The sequence below is a fragment of the Malaclemys terrapin genome, chromosome 17, assembly GCF_027887155.1.
Source record: "Malaclemys terrapin pileata isolate rMalTer1 chromosome 17, rMalTer1.hap1, whole genome shotgun sequence".
NCBI classification, from domain to species: Eukaryota; Metazoa; Chordata; order Testudines; family Emydidae; genus Malaclemys; species Malaclemys terrapin.
The window spans coordinates 14096135-14123625 of NC_071521.1; the positions used below are offsets into that span (position 1 = coordinate 14096135).

General features: G+C 45.1%; 1 protein-coding gene across 7 annotated transcripts in view; it reads right to left on the reverse strand.

Annotated features, from left to right (window-relative positions):
- The window catches only part of LOC128825375 (collagen alpha-1(XXVII) chain B-like), a 230647-nt gene that overhangs the window by 9025 nt on the left and 194131 nt on the right, over window positions 1-27491 (reverse strand). For 6 of the 7 annotated variants that reach the window (XM_054007835.1, XM_054007836.1, XM_054007840.1 and 3 more), the window contains 14 exons: window positions 25146-25199; window positions 24760-24813; window positions 15919-15975; window positions 15690-15743; window positions 14039-14092; window positions 11067-11120; window positions 9427-9480; window positions 9239-9346; window positions 7653-7760; window positions 6395-6502; window positions 3333-3386; window positions 2556-2618; window positions 1520-1573; window positions 380-415 (listed from right to left, as the gene is read on the reverse strand). In XM_054007835.1, coding sequence (XP_053863810.1) covers window positions 380-415; window positions 1520-1573; window positions 2556-2618; window positions 3333-3386; window positions 6395-6502; window positions 7653-7760; window positions 9239-9346; window positions 9427-9480; window positions 11067-11120; window positions 14039-14092; window positions 15690-15743; window positions 15919-15975; window positions 24760-24813; window positions 25146-25199 — 912 coding nt within the window. The remainder of the gene's footprint in view (window positions 1-379; window positions 416-1519; window positions 1574-2555; window positions 2619-3332; window positions 3387-6394; window positions 6503-7652; window positions 7761-9238; window positions 9347-9426; window positions 9481-11066; window positions 11121-14038; window positions 14093-15689; window positions 15744-15918; window positions 15976-24759; window positions 24814-25145; window positions 25200-27491) is intronic. The other variant, XM_054007842.1, reaches the window with a different exon arrangement.

Here is a 27491-nt window from a genome sequence, read left to right on the forward strand (position 1 = left end):
GTATGGTTTAGAAGCTATATCAAAATGCAGCCCCATTCGAGGGCAGCAGGAAACCTGGGCCCAGCATAGTGCACAGCAATAGTGGGAAGGGAAATTATGGTAAAGGATATTGAGGCAGAATCCCCAGTTATTTGAAAAGGGCCTTGGGATCTTTAATGTCTATGCAGTGCGGAAAGGGACATCTTTCTATAAAAGTCTCCTCTGAAAAATGCACACACAGTAAAACTGCATGAAACTCACTGTATCTATCTTGGAAGGATGAAAGGCTGAGTTAGTTTTGCTCCCTCTTATTCCACCTGTCTGGTATCCTCTGTCTACCCAATCTGAGAACAGGCTCCTATGCAGCTGCGTACCTGAAGGATTCTGGAAGAGCACTTACCGTTTCACCACGGCTGCCTTTGTCTCCTTTGGGACCCTATTTAAAGAACCACACAGAACGTGATTAGAATCAGGCAGGCTTCTAATAAGAGTAATCATCATGTTGAGGGTTTGACATGTTTTGGTGAAAAACTCTCTGCATGTGGCCCAACTGTATCTCTAAACAAAACATGGCTGGTTGTCTTACTTGTTTCCCTTCTTTGGGGAAAAAAGTAGCTAGTGTTATTGAAAGTTTCACAGATTACAAGTGAACAGAAAGGAATGTTTATAAACTTCCAGGCTGAAGTATGGCTAAACGTATGCATGGCAAGGGAGCAGCCTCTTTGTAACCGATACAGCACCTCTGGTGCATATATGCTGTTTGGTGTCAGAGAGTTGCAAAGTGTGTACTTGTTCTGAACCCCACCTGCTGATTAGGGTTTTACATATTTCCTTCCCTGGGACATCTAATTCAGCTCATCCCTCCTCACTTTTAAAACTAATGGACTAATCCTTGTATTTTCCCATAGATTTTTTTCATCTTTATCAACATCAGTTCCTGTGTGCAGTTGGTTCTCTGCCCCCCCCCCTCTTATTTTATTATGCCATTTTATTTGATTTTGAAAGATTTTATTCTTTATTTTTAGAAAGTTTTGACTGAGTGCCCCCTTTTGGATTTTAGGAGTTGGGGTAGGAATAGGAGTCCTGGGCCAGGTCTTCAGAAATGCTCAGAAACTAATATTTCCCATTGTGATACTTGGCCAAATTTTCAGAGGAGCTCAGCACATTTGGTGCTAAACTCTTGAAAATCTCACTTCTTGCTGAGGTACCTAAATGTGAGAGGAGTTCTTTTCCAAAGCCAGCTCCACAGCTTATAAATAAAATATATCATCCTTAACGGTCTAATCCTTCCCACCTCAAACCCCTACTTAAATATGGCTGTTGCTAATTTATAAACTAAGAATTCCCACTACCCCTGTGACTGCAGCACTTTTGTTGGCTTATTTTATAAAAATAAACTTTTTTTGCCCCGTTAATTCAGATGAGGTTTAGTTCTGCACTTCTATAGAGCTAGTAAGTGAAATTCAGAGACTTCTGAGGAAGCAGCAAGTACTGGTCTAAATACTCGCAATCATTATGGGCAGAGAAAAGACACACTTACTGAGCTTCCTGTGGGACCCAGAATTCCAAACGGCCCAATAATACCTTCCTTTCCCTAAAACAGAAAGCAAGAAAAAGACATTTATGAACTGGGGTTTAGGGAACGGAAGTCATTTCTTACCAAACTAGACCTCTTGAATATCACAGGGCTCCATACCCAGTACAAAGATATAGTGATTTCCCGTTCTTGCCCCCTTTAAGGATGCTGGAGTTGCCTTTTCATTCCTAACAGCTGAATCAGAGACATTTTAAAGGACAACTTCTGCTGTGTTGAGAGCCCCAGAGTTTAAGGAGCATCTCTGGGATCTCATACATTTTCAAAAAGTGTCTTCCTGGTTTCCTTTTCCTCAGAAATCAATCCCAGCAGTGGGAACTAACTTATTGTATCCATGGAATAGGCATTCACAGCCCAGAACTCCTGTCCTCCTTCCACCATAAAGCTCTTGAAGTGCAGGTTGCTACTGCCATTACTTCAGTGCACTGTTAATGAATTCACTACATGGAGTATGTAAAATAAGACCTGACTGGACAATGAGACCATATATTTGGGAAGTGTTTTATTAGACAGTTGAGAGTCCTCATGGTGGGGAATCTCTACTGGAGACTAGCAGCATTGTAAAAAATTGCCTTCCGGGTAACATAGCATGCCGGACACAGCTAATTTAAAACCTCTATTTACATTGAAATTCATCCTAGTGACTTAAGGGGACAACAATAATTAGTTGCTTAACTGCAGTTTTCTAGTAAAGGGGGAGTAGAATTGTGTTTGGGATAGTTAGAATGTGGTGTTGAGACCAAAGGTTGTCAAATAAGGGTGGCGTAGTATCTTGTACATGTGTTACTGTATGACCCAGCTGAACTGCAGCTTCTGATTAGTGTGTATGTCAAATGTGCTGTGTTAAAGTCCGCTTTAGTCCTCCTTTTTGAGCAGCTCAGGGTTTGGCCCACAGCCTGTCCTGAGAAAAAACAGCAGATGGGTGGGGGGGAGACGGGGGACAAGAAAGTTCTAAACTTAGAATAAAGTTCAAAGAACTCACCATAAGACCCGGTGGTCCCCGTGGGCCCTGAATTCCTTTGAATCCAAGGTTTCCTGGTGGTCCCTGTAGATAAAAGTCAGATATAAATCTTGAAAGACCCTCAACAGATGCACACAAGGTGTGTTTCTTTGCTTACTACTCTGGAATAAAGACAAAAAGTATGTAAGTCCTGATTTTTTTTTTAAACTGTGGGCCTACTCCCATGTTCTGAAAATTCCCCTCCTCCCCCCACATTCTCTAGAAAGCAGGATGGTCCTTTTTCTTTAGTAACTTAGATCTAAGGTCACAGGAGATGTTCAGATAAAACGGGTGTAAAACCTACATAAGGGCACACAACACCCGTGTCACCCAGCAGGGTCTTTTGATAGGATAACTATAGATGATGAAGATGGGAGTCTCTTCTGACAGAGCAAAGGCAATAGAGACATTCATGAATCAAAAAAACAGAGGGGATTAATGTTCCATCCCACCATCCATCCTGGTGGGAATATGAGCTCCACCAAGATGACTGTAACTTTAGTGTTTTAGGGATGATTTTAGAAGTTGAGTGTGGCTCAAACAGCTAAAAAGAAGTAAACTCAAGTAATTAGGAATCATCATTTGGGTACAGTAGTTTCTGGAGAGGCACCTGTAAAGAAATTTGCTGCCAGTCTGCATTGGATCTCCAAGAAGCACATGGCTGTTCCCAGTAATCCATCTACCACAGTAAAGTGAGAAACAGAATGTCTGCTTTATACAGACACTGTAGAGCCCATGAGATACAAAGAAGTGTCTTACCTTTGGCCCAAACATGCCTGCAATCCCTGGAAATCCTGACTCGCCAAAGTCCCCCTGGAAATAACAGCCAAGCAAAGACAAATGAAAGAGCAACCAAGAGCAATACATTTGATCTTAAATGGCTTATCACCAAAAGGTTCCTGACACTTAGGTTGAAAAATACTTATGGATGTTTCTATTTCCCTCTCTCTAAGCCTGGAATTATGAAGACTTGGAAAGGAAATCAGCTGTTCTGGGAAAGAGAATTTGAGATCTTCCCATGTGGTTGAATTAAGATATTAGCATAGTCTCTCCTCCCCGCTGCCAAGTTGGTAGAAGGTGTAATAAGGTACAGCTTGTGAGTTTGGGCCATGGTCAGGGGAGAGGAGTGTCTGCTCCATGAGCTGTCCTTAAAGGTCTCTACGGCCCATACCTTTGCACAGCTTCAGACACTGATAACTGTCAAATGAAAACGCTGGTTTGCTTTTTAATACAAACTAAGCCAAGCTGACTCCTCATGAAGGCCCATTTCAAGCTGCAGTCGTTTTGTCTGTCGAAAAGTATGTGCTTAGAACTTTAAAAACCAGGAAACAAATATTTTTTCAACTCTTGCCCATTTCAAATATGCCTCCAAGGATTATCGCTCACATTTTCAAGGAAAAAAAAATCACCTTTGAACAGTTAGGGTGTGTGATCCAAACTTGGATTAACACATAATGGACACTGTCATAATACATGTAACCAGTAATAAAAATGGAAGAAACACAAATCTGCATGTGAACACCCTCATTTCTATATTTTGAGATTCAAGCTCTTTGGTAGCAATAGACTAACTGAATATCAACATGCAAAGTGACTGAGGAATGGTTAGGAAAAGATTAGGACAAAAATATAAGCACGATGACTCTAGAATCCTAGTAATAAAGGAGATGGAAACATGTCTTGTTCAGCCCAGTTGTAAAATGATTTAGGTGATGAGGATTCCACCACTTCTCTCACAAGGTGATTCCAGAGTCTAATAGACCTTGCTGGTAGGAAGCTTTTCCTGCCATGGTAGTGAGAAATTTCTTGGCAAGCCAAGGCCTGTTTGAAATCTGTAGAGTACAAGAAGCTTTCCAAGGATACAAAAAACCTTAACTATCCGTTTATGGATCCTGGAAAGGAAACCTACTGCTGCTGCTCCCACAGTAGGAGAATCTCTCTCCATGGAGTGGCTGGCAGCACAAATAAATGCAAAGCAAGAAGGGATCTAGAGGAAAAGGAGATGTGTACTAAGTTACAGGAACATCTTATCCAAGAGGCCTGGATAAATATTTATGTAACAACCTCCAGGAATGAATATTGGGTACATGAATCTGCCACTCATATACACAAAAAGGACATAATGGGACTCAAATGGACATTGCTTCTTGAGCCAGGAGCCTATGACCTCCTTGGCCACTTAGACTCTTCTTCTAGGATGGTGGTGCATGCAGCATACTAGTCTCTCACACTCTCTTAAAGAGTTGCACTGCCCTTGGAGTGAAGGAAGACAACTCACCCATTCCAGAGGAGAATGGGGTCCAACACTGGCATAGAGAGATATAAACCTAATCTGAACACATTGCTAGGTGCTTAACTGCACTGATGATCTCATTGGTTGTGATGCTTGGTCTATCTTGGAAGGGGAACAAACCGGCCAGCATGCATACATATTTCAAACAGCTGAAGATCCCATTGGCTGCAAAGACAAACTGACGTTGAGCAGACAGAGTGTACAATAAGAGATTTAATGTGGTCTCTTTTTAGGGGATCTCTATATTAGGGAGAGTAAGGGATGCAAAAGTAGGTAGTAAGTGCTGACGGTGCTCTTTACTGTACCAGGCACAGCAGGGTTATTATTTCTGCCCCAAGGCATTTACCGTCTAAACTATTAAAACCCCCAATATAGCATCAGCCTTCTGCCTGATGCAAAGAGGTAGGCCAGGCAATCTTACAAGTGCAATACGTAAAAACCACAAGCAGCAGCAGCCTGGTTTAGTAATGGGGGGTGCGCACATTTCATTTCCTTTGCTGAGGCTGGTCAGTTGTATGGCTCTCAGGGACACCAATCACTTGATTCTCATGGGGCATGTCAGCACAGCAGCTGGGAGCCATAAATACCAGTGTTATACATGCACTAGCTGCGGTCATACTAGTGCCTAAAAATAGCAGTGTAGCTGCAGTGGGATGGGCAGTGACTTCAGTTGCTCAAGTACAATCCCACTCAGCCCCATAGGTACATACCTGGGTGGCCAGCCTGAACTGCTACCTTGGGCGCTGCTACTCTTAGGCACTAGCTCAAACAGAGCTAGTGTATGTTTGTCTGTCTGCATTGGGAATTACAGCTCTCAGCTGCTTTGTAGATAATACCCTCTGACAATGCTCTTGGCTCTGGACTTACCACTACACTACCATTGTTACCACACCAGGAGATATCCTTATTGCTAAGTACTGCTCCTAAATCTCTTGCTCTACCAAATGCAGGCTGCAAGGGTTCCTTTTATACCTTTCTTATCCTGGGTCAGCTTACTCATCGCTAATTCCTAGAGGTAGGGATGCTGTGTGTAGTAGGACAGACACTAAGGACTGTAATACAAAGTAATGGCTGCAGGGTGTGTAACATTCAAATTGTGATTGACAAGGATTCATTTGAGTGGGTGCAAATGAAAGTGTGATTGAGTGGAATGAGCTTGGTAGTGCTAGTGGGCCCCTGTCTGACATTAAAGAGCGCCAATACTGAAGCAGCAGGTCTGTATTGACATGTAATTGCACCTGTTCAGTGCAGCTGCTCAGTACATGATGCCATTCCAATCTCACGTTTGTGAACTCCAAACTTGCACAAAGTTCACTATTTAGAAGAGAAACATGCAGTGACGTGCACAGAGTTCCACACCCGCCGGGCCTTGGGAAGCGTGCACGGAGATTGTGTATCTGTGCTACAGAAATGCATGCAGTAGAGCATCCCAGGACTCCACCTCCTATGCACTGCTGGGACTCTGAGCCACCTCTTGCAGGTAGGAGAACTACAGTAAGACATGATCATTTAAATTAACACAACTCACCGGCTGTCCTTTGGGTCCTGGATCTCCTGGGCTTCCTGGGAGCCCCATTCCTCCTTGTGTACCCCGTTTCCCTGTTGGGCCAGTCTGCCCAGGCAATCCTCTTTCACCCTACAAAGAACACAGAATTAAAATCATTCCAGTGGATCAGAGATTAAATATAAAAACATACCCTGACATTGGCCATTTCTATTGCATGACAAGGTGAAAAAATAAGGCCTACGGGGGTAGGGGATGTGACTTCATCTATGTATCACACAGGGCTGGGTTCTTACAAGATGTATAGCATAAAGCCAGTAATGGACACCAACGTGTTCCTAGAGGTAGTTCACCGAGATCTGCAGTACAACGTGTGTCGCAATGTAGCGTTTGAGGGGTAAGATTCATGCTTCCCCTCATTTACACCCTTGCAGGCCTGCTTGCCCTGCCCCACTCAATTTCTCAGTCTCTTCTCTGAACAAGGCTGGCGACAGATGATTAGCATTTTAGATGGATTAAAGGAATTCCAAGGTTTCAGTTCAGTAACTTTAATCCAAAAGTTACAAAGCTAACATTTGCCCTGAAACCGACTTCCCAAGTCAAAGACAACAAAGGGGCGTCCAAGACCCAGCATCTCAACTCCTTCCCCCTCCCCCTGACCTTGCAACGCTCCAGTGATAAAGGCTCAAGTATCAATCAGTGGTGACAGCCTGTTATTTCTACCAAGGCAGCTGGGGGGCAGTAAGTGACAACTTAATGGTAATGTGTTAAATGAGTATAATTTGATTCAAATTCTTCTGGCCTCTCCAAACCCAGCTGGAATCTCTCTATTTACAGTCCCTTTTTACAAATGGCTAAATCATTACTGGGTCTGCTTTGTATCCTGTGATCCACGTGGGATGGGGCAAGAACCAGTGAGAAATCTAGGAGTCACTAAACAAGCCTTTCACTGCTTCCTCTGGCTCAGAACGGTGCCCCAAACCATACCAGTTCCAGCAGTTCAAGCCCTGTTGGTGCTAGCTGAAAACCTAGCAGTGAGAGTTTCTTCCCAGTAGTGCCTGCTAAGACACTACCAGTACAGACTTCCAAGGATCCAAGACCTTCCCAGAGGAGGTGCCTGGTCATGCTTGCTAGGAGTCTAGCAGTCTGAGCTTCCTAAAAGCAATGTGGGCCAGGACAGGCTGTGTGAGCTTCCTTGCCACCTTCCCAAGTTCACACTTGTTTTAGCAAACAAACAAACAAATAAAAACCGACCCCGTACCACGGTGAGGTGGAAACTGACCTTAAATCCTGGTGGCCCCTGTGCTCCGGGGAGACCAGGTATGCCGGGGTTCCCTCGTTTTCCCGAAATCCCTGTTGTGCCTTCTTCCCCATCATCTCCCTGTTCTCCCTATAAAATAAGTCCAGGAGAGAATACAGAGAAAGTCACCTTATCCTTCTGGGCATGCTTAGGGTTACCATTCGTCCGGATTTACCCGGACATGTCCTCCTTTTTGTGCTAAAAATAGCTTCCGGGGGGAATTTGTAAAGCACTCACAATGTCCGGGATTTCCCCCCCGCAGAGCAGAGCGAGCGGCTGGGAGGGCTGCAGGGAAGTCCCGGGCTGGACTCAGGAGCAGCTGTAGAGGAGCCGGATCCACCCTGCATTCTGAGCCGGCAGCTCCCTTGCAGCCCAGTCCGGCAGCACTGTGCAGGGCCAGACCGGGTTTTGTTGTGCAGGGCCAGGGACCGGGTTTTGTTGTGCTGGGGAGCTCAGCCACGTGTCCGGCTCGGCTGCACAGAGCCCAACACTCTGTTCTGAGCAGCAGGGTAAGGAGGTCAGGGGGCAGGAAGGTTCTGGAGGTGGCAGTCAAGAAACGGGGGGGGCTTTTTGGGGGGAGTGGAGAAAGTTTTGGGTAGTCAGGGTACAGGTAGGGGGTAGGGTCCTGGGGGGCAGTTGGGGGGGGGTCTTAGGAGGGGGCAGTTAGGGGACAAGGAACAGGGAGTCTTAGGTAGGGGGTGGGGTTCTGGAGGGCAGTTAGGAGCAGGGGTCCCAGGAGGGGGCAGTCAGGGGACAAGGAGCAGGGGGGGGAGTGTTTGGGAGTTCTGGGGGGGGCTGTCAGGTGGCAGGGGTGGGGAGATGGATCGGAGCAGTCAGGGGACAGGGAGCAGAGGGGTTTAGATGGGTTGGGAGTTCTGGGGGGGGGCTGTCAGGGGGTGGGGAGTGGTTGGATGGGGCGTGGGAGTCCCAGGGGTCTGTCTGGGGGTGGGGGTGTGGATAAGGGTTGGGGCAGTCAGGGGACAAGAGGCAGGGAGGCTTAGATAGGGAGTGGAGTCCTGGGGGGCAGTTAGGGGCAGGGGTCCCAGGAGGGGGCAGTCAGGGGACAAGGAATGGGGGGAGGGTTGGGGGTTCTGGGGGGGCGGGAAGTGGGAGGGGCAGGGGCGGGGCTAGGGCGGGGCTCCTCCCGTCCTCTTTTTTTCTTGCTGAAATATGGTAACCCTAGGCATGCTCGCCCCTTTGAAAAGGCAGCCAGAGCAGCGTGACTACAGTTACACTGGGTGGGCGTGGCTGGCATGGCGTGCATTTATGAATGGCTGTGTGAGCATGCGCATATGCACAGGATTTCACAGCACATGGATCTACGCCTACAAGAGCCTGTTTGTCTGGCCGAGAGAGTCACTTTACTTACACACTCGTCCACATGGAGACATCTGCCTGGGTTTGTATGTGTGAAGTCTGTGCAGTGGTGTACGTGGCCCACTCTGTGCATACAAGATAGCATGGCTATAGCAGTGGGTGTGTCAATTTCTACTGCTTTATCCTTTGCTCTTCCCTCCTCTGGGGTGGTGTTTGCTTAAGGTGTCCCAATAGAAGTGTTTCAAACTTACCTGCAGCCCAGCTGTGCCATCCTTCCCAGGAACTCCGTCCACTCCAGGAGAACCCTCCTGACCCTGCCTTCCCACTACTCCCCTAGGACCAGGTAACCCAACAGGACCCTACAAACACAAAAAAATTAGTGACTGAAGTGTTGGGGATGCCAGGGACTCATAAAAGGAAAGGCTGAATTTTCACCTACCGGCGAGCCTCTGCTGCCAGCTTCACCCCATTGCCCTTGCTTTCCTTTTTGACCCTTAAAGCAAAAAAAAAAAAAAAAAAAAAAAAAAAAAGAAATAATTCTAGTATGGTCCCACCTGGGAAGCCCATTTTGGCCCATGCAATGGAGAGCAGTTTAAAAAGGAGACATCTGAGGTCAGTTGCTACAGGAGAAGGAGATGAATTATTATTTGGTTTTATTACAAGTGGTTCTCTAAGAGTTTCTGGGTTATCTGCTTTAGAGGACAGGAATGAATAGCCAGAAGGAAAGTCCCTACATTTTCCTAATACAGAACAGATGAGGACAAATAAAGCAGGAGGATGAATTTGAGAGAGAACTCCACAGCACTGGCATGCATTACAACGAGATGCTCAAAAATCATCCCATTCATCATTCCTTGGCAGCATCATGGAAAACCAACCACCAAGCCTTCTTCGGGGGACTCAGATAGGGAAGGTCTTATGCTGGTCTCTGATAGCTTAAAGAGAGTTTCCCCCCGTCCTGGAGAGTTGGAGGTAAACGCTTCCTATGGCTAAAATCTGTAATGCTGATTTGCCAATAAGGGGAGGGGAAGTGTCAAAGCAGCAAGTATGTGGACCTGATTATTAGCTAGGAACAAGGATTAACTCCTGCAATATGAACGGAACACTTGGCCTCATCACCTTTGCTAGAATTCAGAAGCTTTGAAGCTCTGTCATGTGCGAACACATTTTTAAAAAATAAACCAAGTGTTCCGCGTATCACTTCTCCATCTGCAGACAAGTCTCTGAAAACTGGCCAACTGTGTGGAACAAGAGCTACTGTTACTCATTAGATCCATGGGCAGTTCCAGATCTACTATGGGTGATAGGGTGTGTCTTTCTTTGAATGCAGTGGCTGGTTAACTCTTTGTTAAAATCACCTATTGTAGATTAGTCTACTTGGCATTATGCCAATTCCCATATCTTGCAGGATGGAATGTGAATTAGCTGAGTATTGAGGTCATGCACTTAAATTTGGGCAAAAGAAGTCTCTGGTGGTTAACGGATTGGGAAGCTGTAGAAATAGACAGGAAAGTAGAAGTAGATATTGGTATAAATTCAGTTCAGATAGAACCACATGCAGTGGATTCTCTTCGTTGCGGGGGGAGCAGTTAGAGGGAATGACCCTTCTGAGAAGCAGGAAAAATGGAGAATTGTATGGATAATGGACTCTGGATTTGGAAGGTTTTAAGCCAGAAAAGTTTTATGGTTGAAACCCAGCTAGCGAGACACACACTTGCCTGGTTCAGATTTCCCCCAGGGGCAGACATGCCGATTGTGGTCCAGAGAGGCAGAAACTGATGTGGCGTGGGAAAGAGGGACCACACCAGGGTCCCAAGGCATGTAACTAAGGACCTGCCGGGGATTCATCCACAATGCTAGTACTGTAATTCTCTTGATCTTCTCCAGCCCCAGGAAGCCAACAAACTAATGGGTTTGGACACACAAATCAATATTTACAGCCCTCCTACTGGGTTCTCCATGGTCATTTCCAGCCACAGATCAATGAACAAGCCACATACTCTTGGAAAAACCGTGACAGTTCTGATTTCACTTCAGCTTTAAGCTTTGGATGCCATAAATCCACCCCCTGAAACCTACCTCTTCACCTTTGGATCCCTTTGGCCCTGGCTGGCCTGGTGGTCCAGAATCCCCCTAGAAAAAATGACAAAGAAAATCTGTTTGAAATACTTTTCTGGCAGCATCTTGCATGAAGTATAAAGAGCAGCATTTGCTGTGTCCCGTACAGCACTGACCATACGGAATCAATTACTGGGAGCAGCCTTTGCTCTCACAGCCCTCCTGGGGAATGAGGAGTAAGAGACCATCTCCAGAGACTGTTTAACAGGGTGTCATTTTGGAGAAGCAGCATTGTCTCCTTCTTGCTTGGGATAACTGTTTGACTTTGAGATCCACAATAAAGAGCAGGTAAAGGATCAGGCCCCTCAATGAAGAGAGTTACAGCTCTGGTTTTTAAAGCAGATCCAGTAGTTTTTGCAGCAAATACCATGATGATGCTTATGGTATTTGCCTCCTTCTCTCTCCTGAGCCCCAATCCCTCTCTTGAATCTAGATTTCAGATGTCTCAAAGCCAGCTACGAAGGGGAGAGGAAGAGAGATAAGGAAATTGATCACCCTTTCAGAAATCTGTAACATTCCCTTCCCCGTCACACATATGCACCCTCCCCTCTTCCTATTCTGATTTTAGTGGATTTTGCTGATGGCAAAGCAGCAGGATGTGTATTCTCTAACCATGAGACACCCTGGACTTATTCCAAAGAAGATGTAGCAGGTTATTGCCTGTCTGCAGATCTCTCTCATTGTAGTTTCTAATTGTCGGCTGTTTCTGATCCTCCTGTTTCTATATCTCCTTCTCCAGAGCTGCCTGCTTCTGTTGATTATCTTGAGGCAATTCAGAGGCTAGAATCAAAGAGCTATGAAGGGCAAATGGATCACCTACCCCCTTCTAATCATGTCACAGATCACTGAGATTTGGACTTAAGAAAAACTCTTTCTGTAGCCTCACAAAGAATGGAAGTCATTTCAAATTTGACTGACACTGTCTAATATGTTTTAGTATGTTTCTGCACTCCAGGGTTTACAGCTCTGATTGGAGAGAGGAGAGAAACCAGATGATAAGCTGATTTTCAGGAGTGGTATTCATTGAAGCTTTGAGCAGATTCAGCTCAGGAACTAGACTAAGCCTAGATAGTACAAACAGTATGAATGTCTTTGGGGATCTGTTACATGTATGTACTTTGAAGATCTGCACAGCATCTCAAATTTCTATTAAACAGCCTTATACTACTATGCGAGTCTGCGTAACAATAAGAGCAATATGGCGGGGATATCAAAACAGCATTGACATGAAAGAAACTTGCCGATACTCCATCTATGTTCACCCCACTGACATTCTGGCCACTTCTCTCGAGCTGGAACGCTTTTGCATTATTTGTTTACAACTGAATAATATATTCACGTTTGAAATTGCACTTAGAAATGAGGAGACATGGGAGCACCCAATGCTGTGTGTAGGGCAGAGTGTTCTACACTGGGTAGAACGTGAAGTGATTGTTTTATTTCATAACCCCCCTTTGAAGAACACCCTAATGAATGCATCTACGAGCGGTGTAAACATAACGGAGCAGAACCTCGGCAGATGTAAATTGACAAAGCTCCATAGACTTCATTGAAGTGATGCTGCGTTAAATCAGCTAAGGATCTGGCCAGAGGGATCTGATGCATGGTTTGTTACTACGGTCCCCACTGTTGTTTATGGAATGATTAACGGCGAGACAGCCAAGCCAATGTTTAGAGCTTATTTTTCAAAACTTGAGAACATCAGGGCTGAGTGCAAAAACACCTGGGCACTTGCATGTCTAATTTACAGGCCACAATTACCATCATTGTATGCAAAAACTCTAGTACTTGAGCATGAAAATACCTGGTCAGTGGTTTGACCGATCATTTGCGTGTGCGCACAATCACAGTATCTGCATGTACAAAGTCGGTGCATTTACACACAGTCCCCAGAAGTTCGGGTTTTAAAAATCAGGCCTTAATTTTTTAACGGATTTTAGTCTTCATTAAACATGCCGGACTGAGAGCAGGTACAACATGGGCAGCAGCAGGACAAACGTATCTCACGTTGCCCCTCCAATGGCCCTCAGCTTACCTGGATGGGCCTCTGTAGGAGTGAGCGGGGACCCAATCAATCTATGGCCTCTGCTGAGACTGCCAACGAGGGGTGGGGGTCTACTGTGATTTATGCAATATGGACATTTGTCCAGTGGGAACTGGACAAAGACCCAATTCATTCTTATCTAGTCCAGATACGTGGAAAGCATTTCACACAGGTCACCAAACAGCAGTCCCATCTGAATCACTCTGGGTCACTACTGACAAGTTCTGGATTCAGACTTGTGACTTCCAGGTGAATGCCCCCATATTAATATAATCATATTACATTACAAATCTCCCAAGCTTTCCCATCCTCTTTTAATCATTAAAAATGTCTGGTAAAACAGGTCTAGTGTCACAAGATTTGAATATGGGAAGTTGCTGCTGTCTCCTCCCCCACTTGTTTTATAGGAAAAATAAAATATACCATGTACATACTTTGATTACACCTTCAGGAACCATAAATTTTATAGCTATAGATATTCCTAAAAACCCCACTGAACCCTGGCATATGGAAATGCACATACAGGCGAGTCTCATCTTACGCTGGGGTTATGTTCCGCTGTCAGTGCGTAAAGCAAAAATCGCGTATAGTCAAAATTACATTTAGTGTAATGGCGGGCGGAATCACCCGCACTAAAGGTACAGTATTTAAATTATTTCTCTCTTTTTGGGATTTTTTTTGGTTTTGCTGACCGCGCAAAGCTGAATTCGCGCATGTTAAATGCGCGTAAGATGAGACTCACCTGTATTGTAGTTTGTAGCTCACTGTGCATTTCTTCTAACCCCCTTTCCCATGCTGCTCCCCCGTTCTATCTCCATTTGTCACATACACAGAGTAAGATCAGATTAAAATCAATCAATTAATAAAATAAAATAAAATAGAGTCTTACAGGTAGACCTTGCTGTCCAGCTTTTCCTCTGTCCCCGTCAAGTCCTTCCTGACCCTTAAATAAATGAGAGTGCGCATGTTAGTTTATTTTATGGATTTTCTTTCACAGCATACAGTGTGCTACTGGGGGATAATGGGTGGTGGGAGAATACGCACACAGTTGTATTCTGCCAATGCCGGGAAGGCAAAGTATATGGGTGGAGCTATGCAGATGAATGTATCACAGGGAAGCTTTTCTTGGGCAAAAGGACCTTCCTCAAGCTAAACTCCTACCTCCTCCAATTCCTTCCCAACTCAGATTTCCCCTCTGCGAGATCATTTCTGACTCTGAACACTCCCTCTCCTCTCTCCCCCCTCTGATCGGGAACAGCCTCCCTGTATCTCTACCTCAATGATTTTCTCATCTGAAAACATCTCCTCTCCCTTGTCTAGATCACTTTCTTTCTCTCAGCATTATTATATAGCTCTGCTATTCTGTATTTAGTTTTATGTAGTATTATATAGCTCGGTACTCATACTGTATGATAGACACTGTACAAATTGTCTGAACCCTGTAATGCTAGTTGATACATTCTGTACTTACTGTAATGTAAGATGTAATACCATCTTTTAAAAAGCGGGTAGGTGGTAAGTAGACATGGCCTCTTGTACATTCTTAGAGAAACAGACATCTTGGATTAACTGAACTAGATAACTGTTCTAAGTATAATGTACACTCTTTCAGGGATATTCATAGGAAACAGGCAGCTAAGAGTTATAACTAGCTATTATGTCACAATTTAAGCAGGAAACAGAGCTTACCTAATGCATCCATAAACACACATTGCATTAGTTTAACTAAACAATTGATTACTGATGCCCCATAGAAAGACTACAGTGAGTAGCATTTCTCTGGGGACTCGTGGACAGACATTTGGAGATGACAAATAAGAGAGTTTGGTACATTTTTGTAATTAATCATTCTCACTGACTGCTTCTGCAGTGAGGCAAGATCTAATCCTATGAGATTCTTTTCAGACCAGCTCCAGTCAATCATGTTGAGAAGCTACTGACAGAGGGACTGGAAGACGCTACAAAAACAAGACAGGAGTAAGGGGGACTCATTCATAAATCTGGTCTTGGCTGAGAGAGCCCACAGCTAACTGAAAAGATTTTGGAAACTCCCAATCCACTAAGTTAATAGGGATCCCCTTGAAAGCATCTAGCCTTGTGCCAGCAGCTACAAACCAACAGTCTCAGCTCTCACACAACATCATCATGACCTAGCTGTCGTGTGAGCTATTTCAACAAAGCCTTCTGAGCATGTTCCCCAGACCCCATGATATTTCCTCTGGATTTAAGTCACTGATAAGAAGGTCCTGCTCATTCTCTCAGCCTTGCAAGCTCAGCTCAGATGTGTGACATTGTGGGATGCTGGTCCTGATGCTATCCGGTCTTTTCTTTGCCTTCAGCAACTGCTCTTTCACTTTAAGGAAAGAGATCTGAATCATTCCTCTGGGTCCTGAGTAAAGGAAGCAAGCCATGTACTGCTCACAAAGAGCAACCATGGTGAGATGTCACATAACAACAGCTTTTAAGCTTTGTGGGCTGTTACACAGATGAAGAACTTCTCCAAAGTTAGTTCCTAGGCAAATATTTAGAATTGGACTTACAGAGTAGCCAGGGTCTCCAGGCTCCCCTCGATCTCCTCTGTTGCCAACTGGACCCTACAACACCACAATAAAGGTTCAAGGTAGATGTGAAATGCCAGTGGTCTACTCCATCTGTCATGATCTCTAAATACAGCATCTTCTATGATCAGGGAAAGAATCCAGACAGTTGGTGCATCACATGCAAAAATCAGGCCACAGGATTAGAGAAGGGACCTGAAAAATATCTTACTCTGTCACCAGGTGGTCCTGGGGGGCCTTCTATTTTCCCATCATCACCTTGTTCTCCCTGTAGACATAAATATTAATGTTAAAACAGCCAGCAGCATACATGGCAGGTGGTCCTATAAGGGCCTGATCCAAAGCCCTTTAAAGTCAATGGGAACCTTCCCAATGATTTCAGTGGGGTTTGAATGAGGCCTTAGGGACTGGGTAAAAAGATGGCTTTAAAAGGGAACCAACTACTTAAAATAAAAATAATAATCACATTTCTGTTTAAAGTTTTTTTTGTTTGTTTTTACTTGTTATTCTTACAAATGTGAGTCCCAAAGGTGAATGACATGAGAGAAATATCAAGACATTCCTCTGGACTCTTTTCAGCTGGTTAACTTTGTGCTGAGTCAGTTTCACACCATTTCCCCCATTTGTGTGCATCTCTTTTGCACAGCAACATAGGGGAGAAAAAACATTCTTTAACAATAGTCAAATGTGACTGCAAACCCACCAGATCTGAATAGGGGGCCTCAGGCAGGACTAATCCTGAAATTATTAAACTCTCCTTAAAAAGCAATTGACAACGTTTCAAATTGAGAGGAGGCCGCTTTAAGTCTAAGGATAACATTTTCAGAAGTGCCTAAGTGACTTCAGAGATCAAGTCCCATTTCCAAAGTGACTTAGAGCAAGACTGACAAAGGCATTTAGGTGCCTGATGATGCAGCTAAGCACCTAGTGGGATTTGCAAAAGCACTAGGCAGACTAGATGCCCAACTCCCATCACTTTCCATAGGAATTAGGCACCTAACATGTTCAGGTACTTTTGAAAATATCACTAGGTACCTGTGTAAATTCTTAGCTGTTCACAGTGTGGCTTGTAGGAGCCTATGGCTACGTCTACTCTGCAAGAAAAGACCCACGGCAGTCTCAGAGCCCAGGTCAAGTGACTCAGGCTCACGGGGCTAAAAATAGCAGTGTAGATGTTCAGGCTTGGGCGGGAGCCTGGGCTCTGAAACCTGGGGAAGGCAGGGCTCTCGGAGCCTAGGCTGCAGCCCAAGCCCAAGTATCTATACTGCTATTTTTAGCCCTGCAGCCCAAGCCCGAGTTTGTAGACCAGGGCTCTGAGACTCACTGCTGTGGGTGTTTCTTTAATTGTGTAGACGTACCCTTAGTCTCTTTGAAAGTCAGTGGGACTTGGGCTCCTAATTGCCTATATTCCTTTTGAAAATGGGACGTAGGCACCTAAATCACATAGTTGCTTTTGAAAATGTTACTCTAGCTCTCTTTCAAAATGATTTGTTTGAAATACACATGGGTACCGCCGAGGGTGAGGCTTAGTGAAGGGCGAATCACACCCATGCGCCTGTTTGGATAAGGATTATGAAGGATGAAATGCTGCTAAATTTGTCTCAGGCTAAGTATTAAGTGAGCACTGATGGGTAAAATTCTGCTGGGCTCTCTTTAAAATGAGGAAAGATACTTTAGTGATGGGCACATGATGGATAGATTGGATTTATGATGAGAGATTAGCCTTTGAAGTTCAGATCCTTCTTTTGGTTTGGCAGACAGGGATGGAATTTTGAGGGAAGGTCTGAGAGTGTCTGTCTCTCTCTCATATTCATATTATTCCCTGTACTTCCTGCTGGGAATGCTGCATCAACAAGCCCCTCTTGCAGCATTTGTGCCCTTCCCAGTTCCATCTGGGTCGGGAAGCAGAATCACAGAAATGGGTAAAGTTGGAAAATGGGGGGGGGGGGAGAAGCAGGACAAAATTATTTCAAATCTTCTGAACTTCCAAAAAATTGGGTCCAAATTTTGGGTTGATTCTTATTGATTGTAACAGCCCGGCACCAGCAAATTTGTGCAAAACTGTCCATGCTGCGACATGAGTTTGCTCACATACTTTTTCTTGCCAGGAGGAGTGGGGTAGACAGGAATCCTTATTGCACTAAAAAGAAGGATTATTCTAGCCAAGACCTGCAGTACAGCGCCGGCTTTGACAAGAGGGTTAGTTTTCTAGTGATGTCTGAATGGTTTCTTTGCTGACTGCTTTTGCCTGGTCTAGTTACCCCTTTCTGAGGAACCCAACTACAGAGTTATTTGCAGCTGCCTATAAAGTTAAACAATGGGAGGGTGCAGGATGCTGCTTTGACGTTCTGAATTTTATTGCCCTGATAGTCAACCTAGCTTAGAATCGAGCAGCATTTTTCCTCACCCCATTGCACATTCCCTGATCTATAAAGGGAGCAGAACTCTCCGAATACATACCCTGGCTACATGCTGCTATCACAAACTGTTCTTGTAGATACTTCAGACCAGATGGTGAGCCCCTTACACAACTGCTTATGTGAGGAATTTCACAGAATGCAGTGGGATGACTGGTGTGAGTAACTGCTCACCGGTGCGAGCGAGGGGCTCACAATGAGGCACTCAGTTACCCTTAGTGTGCATTCCATCTTCTAAAAAATAGATGCTGTTTTGCTGTTGCTGTTTTAAATTCACTTGCATAAATCACTTGGAGTTACAGTGTCCTATTTCCTCTGGAGCCCAGTTCAGAGATGTCTGTTTCTTAGCTCCCTGCATGATAGCTACATTCCAGCTCCTCTGGTTTTTGGCGACTTGCTGTTGCTGAGTCTTTGACATACTGGCTCCTCAGGATTAATGCACTTCACAGCTCCTTTGGGGTTCCAGATCCTCAGGATTGTTGTATTGTGGTTTTTAGGTGATCCTTTCTCCTGGCATGTGGGGGCTGCTGCACCAAAAGTTCTCTCATGTACAGGAACTCACAAAGTTAAATCATGTGGAGCCAAGTAGTTGAGTCTTCGTAATTCTCTGGTTATTGGTTTCTAGAAACCATCCCAGTAGGGTTATTAAGGTCCCCTCTATCTTTCTTCCATGGTGCTGTGGGTACCCATGATGCCCCAAACATTTGGCAATTGCTCAATGATGCTGCCACCTGGGAGAAGACATGCAGAACTGTTTGTCTGTTCTTGACTTTTGGCAACGGTGGGTACGCAATTGACAATACTCAGCTTCAGACAGTCCCAACTGCGTTCAGCAGCAGAGTGCAGCTGTTGCAACAGCTCATTTTCTGAGGGCCGATGTAGAGAAATGTTTATCAAGTGTGACTGTGGCACAGGGGAATGAGGATGTGCCAAGCTATATCACCAGCTTTCAGTTCAAGGATGAAGAGGGACTTGCACTAAGCTTAACTTTTGCAGATTGGCAGAGTTAGATTCCTAAAGGTTTTGCGACACTGCATCTGGTGGTATTCAGATCAGTGTTCACATCGCACACCCCGTCAGGACCCAGCCCAAGCTGGGGAAGCTAATGATCCAACCAGCGGATCAAATTCGGTGATGAATCCTGGTCATGTGCCACTTGAGGGATGTTGTGCATATGCTGAGAAGATGGTGACTAAGCAATACATATCCCCTCCAATATATTCTTAGAGATAATGGCATTCTTCCCTTTCTCTGGGTACTGTCATTCCAAAATTCACTATCTTACGCCAAGGATTTGGAGTTTACTGGCGGGGTTAGGTTTACATTTACATTTTTAAGGGATAACATGTTTGGGGATTCTTGTGGAGTGGAATATAGAGAGAATATAGGAGTCTTGTGGAATGGAATATAGAGAGAAGCTGTGCAAGGACTGCTCATGGATATAGAGTTGGGCAATAGATGGAAAGATTTGGGTGGCTGATTAAAAATAAGAAACAAAATATGTCTAATAGTCCTTCCCACACTGCCCCCAGAGACTCCACTGTGAAAGGGCTTCGTACGTGAAGTCAACAGCTAAATACCTTACAATTGATCTACTTTCTAGCCACTGTTAGAGTAGTAGGGACCCTCAGGAAATATGGATACAAAGCCACAGCTCCTCAGTCTCAAATAAGAATCTGAATGTACATATCAAGATGCAGAAGGCTTGACATTGGATACTTCTCTCCAAAGAGGTTGTGGATGCCTTTCCATTTCAGATCCTGATCCGACATGATCAGGATTCAGTTCAGAGAATGTTCTAAATTTTTGACTTCTTCACAGAGTGTCAAAATCTCTGTAGCTGGTCCCTAGAACAGAGTGATGATGCTCTAGATCCCATACATACTCGACACCTTCCCTCCAGGTCTTCAACAGATCCTGGATGCTACAGGGTTCTTGAGCTTGATTGATAAATTCCAGTACTGCAGGGCTGATCTTCTCTAGGACTTCTTGACATCTGGATTATTCTCAGAGAGAGGGAGATTAAAAGGTTTTTGCTAATTCTTTGGAAAGTTGCAGTTAAAAAAAAGGTTACAGCAAAGGGCAGCAAAGTAAACAAGTTGGGATACAAATGGAAAATGCATGGAGGAAAAGGGAAGGCTTGTTGTTGTTGGCTCCCCTCCGAAAGTGAGATACACTAGTTTGTAATTTTTAAAAGGATCTCATCTGGACAGTCCTAAGCAGCTGCCAAATGCAGGCGTCTGCTCCGAGCAAGGCCTCTATGAGGAGCTGTGAGTGTACTAAAATCCAGCAGATCAATTAGCTGGGATGGCGCTGTGGAACTCCATTCCAAAATAATGGATATCTTCAGGCTAATTACTGCTTTGGAAAAGGGCAGACTTTCTCCACCATTAAATACCCTTCTTCTGCTCTGCTAATTTCCTACAGAGTTTAAAAAGTCGCAGAGCAATCACGGCCCCATTTCTTTCCTCTGCAGCTTTCGCTTCACTCTTTCATCTCCAAAGTCTGAATTCTTCCTCTTTTGGTGTTAAGGTTACAAGTGGTCTTGGGGAAGGATCCTGACGGATGAATTCATGTGCTGTGATCCAGACAGTTCTTATAAGATAAGGAGGGATGGGCGAGGCTAGGACTTAGATGAAAGGCCCTCATGGGACACCTATGTGCTTCAGGAAGTGGTGCTGGTGATTCAGCAAGTAATGTTGCTTTCCCCTTATCACTATGAAACCAATGCCCCAGGATGGGATTAAGGCATCACTGTGCTGATGGAGGTGCCATCTTTCAGGTAAGATGTAAAACAGAGGTCTTGACCCCTTGGGGTCATTAAAAGTTCCCAGGGTACTTAACAGCAGAGATATTGTAATGCTCTGATTCAGAGAGTCCAAAGCAGGAAGGGACCGTTGTGATCATCTGATTCTAGTCTGACCTCCTGTATAACACAGCCCATAGGACTGCCTGGAATTAATTCCTGTTTGAACAAGAGCAGAGATTCCCCAAAACTGTGATACATATAACCCTGGGGCACATGAGCCTGTCAGAAGTGTCATTCTGTCCCAGGGTGGTCTGTCTCCCCCACAAGGCAGCAGGACCCACCTAACTACTGCATCATGACATAGCCCATCACGACTGGCATCAAAGAGAGCAGCTGACCAACTAGGGAACAAGAGCCAGGGGCCAATCAGGCAGCCGCCTCCCTAATATGACATCCTGGCCAAATTCCAATTTGGGTAATTACATTCTCCCGCATTTCCCAGCTGACTATGGGATTCACTTTCAATTCTCGCATTTAACCCAGAGGTGGCTGCATTTCACTGGAAGATGAAATGACCCCTGTATATAAATTAATTTTGAAAAGTACCTAGTAAATGCTATGTAAATACATTGCCTCTGATACGGTGCCTTCCAATAGCATCTGTTCAGTTTAAGAACAGCAACATGTTGGCATACATTTTCTCTCCTTCTTAATGCCTCTGCTGTTTATTCTTGTTGTCTTTCTGCAGTTGCTCCTTTTGTGTACCCCTGCTATTCCTGACCCCCTGGAAACTGATTACTGGTACTGCAACCTAATTAACGTGTGGTAGCCCAGTCCACTTGGGATGGCAGGAGCGTCTTTGTCAGTGTTTAGCCTCCAAAGCAGTTCCCAATCCTGGCAGCAGAAGCATTGCCTGATAATTGTGAGGGTTTAAAGCACAGCCAGCAGTTGTCTGGTGTCAGACAGTTTGCCGAGCATAGTGATTGCAGGTTGGCAAGTCTTTTGAGGCTAGATGGGCCAATTGCCAAGGGTGATTCTGGCAAATTGGCAGCTATAGAGAAGGAGGGATTGCCAAGCATATCTATTCAGGTTAAGGATTTGGGGGAGCATTAAATACTAAAGTGGGCACCTTGGATAAGCTTAAAATTTGCAGTATGTAGGGATAAACCAGCAATAATGACTAGTACAATACTAAGTCTAATATCTGCACACATCTCATTCTCCTCTGTATTTCACTGCTTAGAGACAATGGCTCTTTTTACTTTGGATGTGTGTTACTCACTGTTTTGCATCGGACACTGAAGGCTCCTGTATCTAATGTGTCTGGAACCCTGGGCCAGTCTCTCAAAGGACAATGTGTAACAAACTGTAAGAGCAGCAGGACAATGGAACAGATTGCCTAGGGAGGTCATGGAAGCTTCTTTATTGGAGGTTTTCAAAAGGAGGCTGGATAGCCATCTGTCTTGGGTGGTTTAGTCACAACAAATCCTGCATCTTGGCTTGTGCTTGGTGGAAAGTTCTAGCTCTGCTACTTTGAGCTAGATGATGGCAGGAGACCTCTTGGAGAATGGATGCCACTTAATGGAGGACACAGAAGCTAGGGGCCATTCATCTTGGTACAACTGGAGAACACTATAGGAAGGTTTGGGAAGCTAAGAGGTAGGACAAAAAGAGGATGGGGGTGGCAATAAAAACAGATGCAGAAGCTACTCAGCGAACTTGTGGTGGAGATAAGGGAGTATCAGAGAAATGGTCAGATGCCCCAGTGCCAGAGACGCAGCTCAAGGTTGGAAGGGAGCAGAGAGAGAAGTGCAGGAATTTTCAGTGGCACCAATAATAATCATGCCTGGGGTGGCATCTCTGGGTTGTGAGTGTATCTAAATTCAACAGCTGGATACTCTCCTAATCTCTTATGTTTTCTCACTACTTCTGCAGTGGAGTCAGTCACAGTGTAAAAGGAGAGCAACTCATGTCTCAGAGACTCATGTCAATGTAAAGAATCTCTAGACACACCAAGATCGAATGGCCGAGCTATGGGTGCCTTCCCACTTCGGATCCTGACTTGGTAGGATGGCTGGCAAAGATGTACCCGTGAGATCTCTTCTTAGAATCTCAGGAGTCCCTCTAAGGAAGGAAACTCTTGCCTGCAGATGCACGTCTGCGATCATGATCATGTGCAATAACACAAGTGCTGAGGGATGCCAATAATTTACACCATGCACTGAGTGCTTCCTGCGATAGGGACACTAAGACAACCAGGATCAATAAAAAATGAAGCAACTTTTCTCATGGTAGGGTCCCATTTGCAACCACTTCCAATTACTACTCTTTTCCTTCCTGCACGGGGGAAGAAAGCTGCTGCTGTAGCTACTGACAGACATGTGATTGGCTCCGGCAACAATGCAAGTACAGCCAAAGCCAGCTGGGATCATCTTCAGAGCACTGAGCAGCAAGCTGTGCCGAGAGGAAGCCACTAAAATATGAGTCACTTCTCCAGCCTGAACTGGGTCCGTTCAAGCTGACTCAGCAAAAGCCTTGAAAGAATGCAGCAGTGGAACAAAGGCGTTGACTCATTCCAGCTGCAGTCAGGGCGCTTGTCAAGGGGTGTAGGTGGACAAACAAGTCACGGGTGTGAGAGGCTACTAGTAAAATGGGACAGGGGAAGGGAAGGGAGACCATTTGTGCTTCACTTACGAAATGGAATAGGCTGGAACAACCAGAAGCAGCAGGAAGATTTTCCAAGAGCAGACAGTTTTAGGGGCATGTGTGCAGGGTGTTAGTTTGACTTGACAACAAAACCTACTGATCTAATTTCTTTCACCTTGGGGATTTGGTAGAATATCTGTGGAACTAGGAAACGCCCCCAATATTCATGTCTATAGGCCCTTTCAGAGATACAAGAGAGCATGGATGCCTGGAAATGGTGTCCTGATCCTGACTTGCACTGATAACGCATTGGCTTGTGTGTTTGGGTACGTCTACACAGCAAAAAAAAGAATACACCTCCCCCGCCCCCAACTCTGTGGCAGAGTGCCTCAGAGCCACGCCCGGTCAAGTGACTTGGGCTCGCACTGCGGCGCTAAAGATAGTAGTGACTCAGACACTCCCCACTTGCCAGGTTCCTGAGCCTGAATGTCAACACAACCCTGAGTCAGTCGACTGGGCCCTGAGACTCTCTGCCATGTTTTGTTTTGTTTTTTGCTGTATAGACGTATCCTAACTGGCACCACTGCCCTCTGCTGGATGGGATGCCCGACTTGTCCAAGTGTTTATCAGTTTCTAATGCTCATCCACTAACACAGGGCTTCTCAAACTTCATTGCACCGCGACCCTCTTCTGACAACAAAAATTACTACCCAACCCCAGGAGTGAGGACCGAAGTCTGAGCCCGGCCAGCCCTGCCACCCAGGTCTGAAGCCCTCGGGCTTTGGTCTCAAGCCCCAGCAAGTCTAAGCCAGCCCTGACGACCCCATTAAAATGAGGTCAAGACCCACTTTGGGGTCCCGACCCACAGTTTGAGAACTGCTGCTTCTAGCACATGAGCGGGAGAATGAGAGAGGATACAACGTAACTAGTACTGCTATTATTGACGATGGTTAAATCAAGAGTCTTTTTCAGCTCAAGCAGTAGAAGCCTGTGTTTTTGGCACAGGATGTCACAGTTTCTGTTTCCTAGGCCACACGTTTGCAGCTAGCAGGGCTGGGTTGTCTGCATATCTATGGTGCTTGTTCACATGATCTTTGTGTTGGATTACAAGTGCTAGTGTTTATTTGAATGGGTCTATGGGAGCTGTGCCCTGGTTGGAATGGGTGCTGCTATCCGAGTAGGGGCAGTACTGGCATATGCAGAACAGGAGATAGCTAAACTGCATGAAATTTGCCCTTACCTTTTCACCTTTTGGCCCTGGTGGTCCAATTGGACCTGGCGGTCCTGCATGCCCCTGTGGGAGAATAGAAAACATATGACGGGATTGTAAAAATGGAGTCACTTCTGTGATAGGATCCTGTATTGCTGACTACAGAGACACCTGAGTTGCACGTGCAGGCTTCAGAGAAATATAGACACATCAGCAGTGACATCATCGATGTCTGGGAGATGGAGGAAAACCAGATCTGAAGAACTCTCCACAGCTCAGACTGAGAATAATAAAGAACTAAGCTGTCTATCATCCCAACCAAATGGAAATATAAATATAGTTAGTTTTGCATCCTGGGCTAATTATGATGTTAGATTTATAAAGCAGGGGAATGAGCATCAAAAAAGCAGCCTTACCTCATAACCCATTAAGCCAGGTTCCCCTTGGGCACCCATCCTTCCTGGAGCACCCTATGGAAGCAATCACACAGAAAAATGCCATTAGAACAGCCTGCTGTCATTGTCTTCAGAAACCACATGCTGCAAAGTGGACTTTCAAGACAGGCAAACCTTAGGCTTGGGAGATTAAACTGAAAGGCTCCCATCTATTCTTTGGGCAAACCAGGTAGCCTTATGGCAGCATCATCCTGAAGTATTCGCCGCACTCAGCTATCAAATCGATAAGAGGGTAGCTCCTCCAGTCCAAGTCTCTGCCAAGAGTTTATCAATGAGGTCCCCAGCTCATTTACAGAAATATAATATATGGAGATACACCTATCTCATAAAACTGGAAGGGACTTTGAAGGTCATCGAGTCCAGTCCCCTGCCTTCACTAGCAGTACTGATTTTGCCCCAGATCCCTAAATGGCCCCCTCAAGGACTGAACTCACAACTCTGGGATTAGCAGGCCAATGCTCAAACCACTGAGCTATCCCTCCCCCCTTGAGCTACCCCAGTAGTCAGTTCTTTTCCAGTTGGGAACTGGCTCATATTTTTGGACTCCTATAACTCCTAAAAATGCAGAGTCATGGTCTTTCCTCTTATGCCAACGTATCCTGGAAATTTAACTCTTGCCTGAATCAGGTGCTCTCCAAATCATTTGGGCATATAGAGGAAAATCTCACGACAATGCAATGTGGATAATGCCTTGCTAATTGCTAGATATATACATAGGTACTGGAACTAGGGGTGCTGCCACACCCGCTGTCTTGAAGTGGACTCCATTATACACAGGGTTTACAGTCCGGTTCAAAGGCTCTCTGCACCCCCACTATACAAATTGTTCCAGCATCCTTGGATCTATACATAATAAAACTAGCAAAGGGTGAGGTGTGAACATTGTGCTGATGTTCTGCTCTTCACCTGCCCCCTCTGGAGTCTCTTGCTAACTTCTAAATCCAGGGTCTTTTTTTGCTGACTATTCTTTCAGTGAAGTTTTTAGTGAGACAGTTCTGATGAAGACCTGAACCCTTAAACATACAAAGACCTCTCTTGTTTTTTGTGGTTCTCAGGCCTGGCAACAAAGATGACATTGAGGAGTCATCTTCTGAGCTGCAATTGACTAGGGAGTTGCAAGAGCTGATGTTTTAGGAATCTGAACAAAAGGTTAAAGAGAGTTTCCAAATCCTGATCTTCAGATTAAAGCTGGATGCAAGCCTTTTGCAGATACAGGCAAACTCATATTGCCTGTCTAGCCAGTAGTGAGCGGAGTAGATTTTAGTTGCTGAAGCTCAGGCACATTTCTCCTTCTGGTGCTTTATATTTTATACCCTGATAATTTCTATGCTTCATTTACTCAGTGGGTAGAATACAGAATTCTCGGTCACAGGAGGAGTTGCATGGATTAGTCACTCCAGATGCTAGAAACCATTGCACAAATCATATGGTCATTAAACATTTCCCCTTTACTGCTGGAAGTTCAAGTGCTGGCATGCACTGATAGGGGCTGGGAAAGCAGATAATCAGTCTAGAGAGTGCAAAGGATGGCTTCCTGAATTTGAGAATTTTTCTGGTGATCTGTCAGAATGGGAGTGTGCTTTGTTTTAGAGGGAAAAAATACTTTTTCTTGTTTGAGGTCATTTGGGATCTTCCAGTATCCTGCTTCAGAGACCTGGTGTTGCGTTTCCCCACAAAAGTGAGTAATTCCTCCTGGAGTCCATCCACGTGAGTCCTATACAAGTCCGAGGAGTAGCTTGAGTGTGCCATGAGGAGAGTTCTGCCCACAGGATCCACTCACACAACCTGTCCTGGACCTCACCTTGCTGGTCAGAAACTGAAAAGTCTCATTAGACTTTCCAAATCTTCTACTTTTTTATCATATTTTTAACCCTTTCCTCAAGGACAGATTGAAAAGATACACAGTCCAATAGACTGTTGCTCAGACATTAATCTGCTTCCCTGAGAAATATTCCATGGAGACTCTGCCAAAACAGTCTGCAGGGAGGATCTATTGGAAAGACCATACTTTTAATGGAGGCCTTAAAAACCACAGCAGAATCTCTGTTGCTCAGTCACTCAGTGCTACTGTTCTGAAACATCTCAGCAATTCCTGGTTCCTTCCTGTCTTTTCAGTATGTCTACAGATTAAATCAGAGGAGGCAAGTGATACTTAAGCAATTACTATAAGAACCTGCAGGGCTACAGCCTGGAACCATAGGGGTTCTGGGCCACTGACACCTCCACAGGAGGCTTAGGGGTGTTCCTGCAGGAGGACCCTGTGAGGCTGGGCCCAGGAGGATGTACCACCCAGCAGGACCTGAGTGG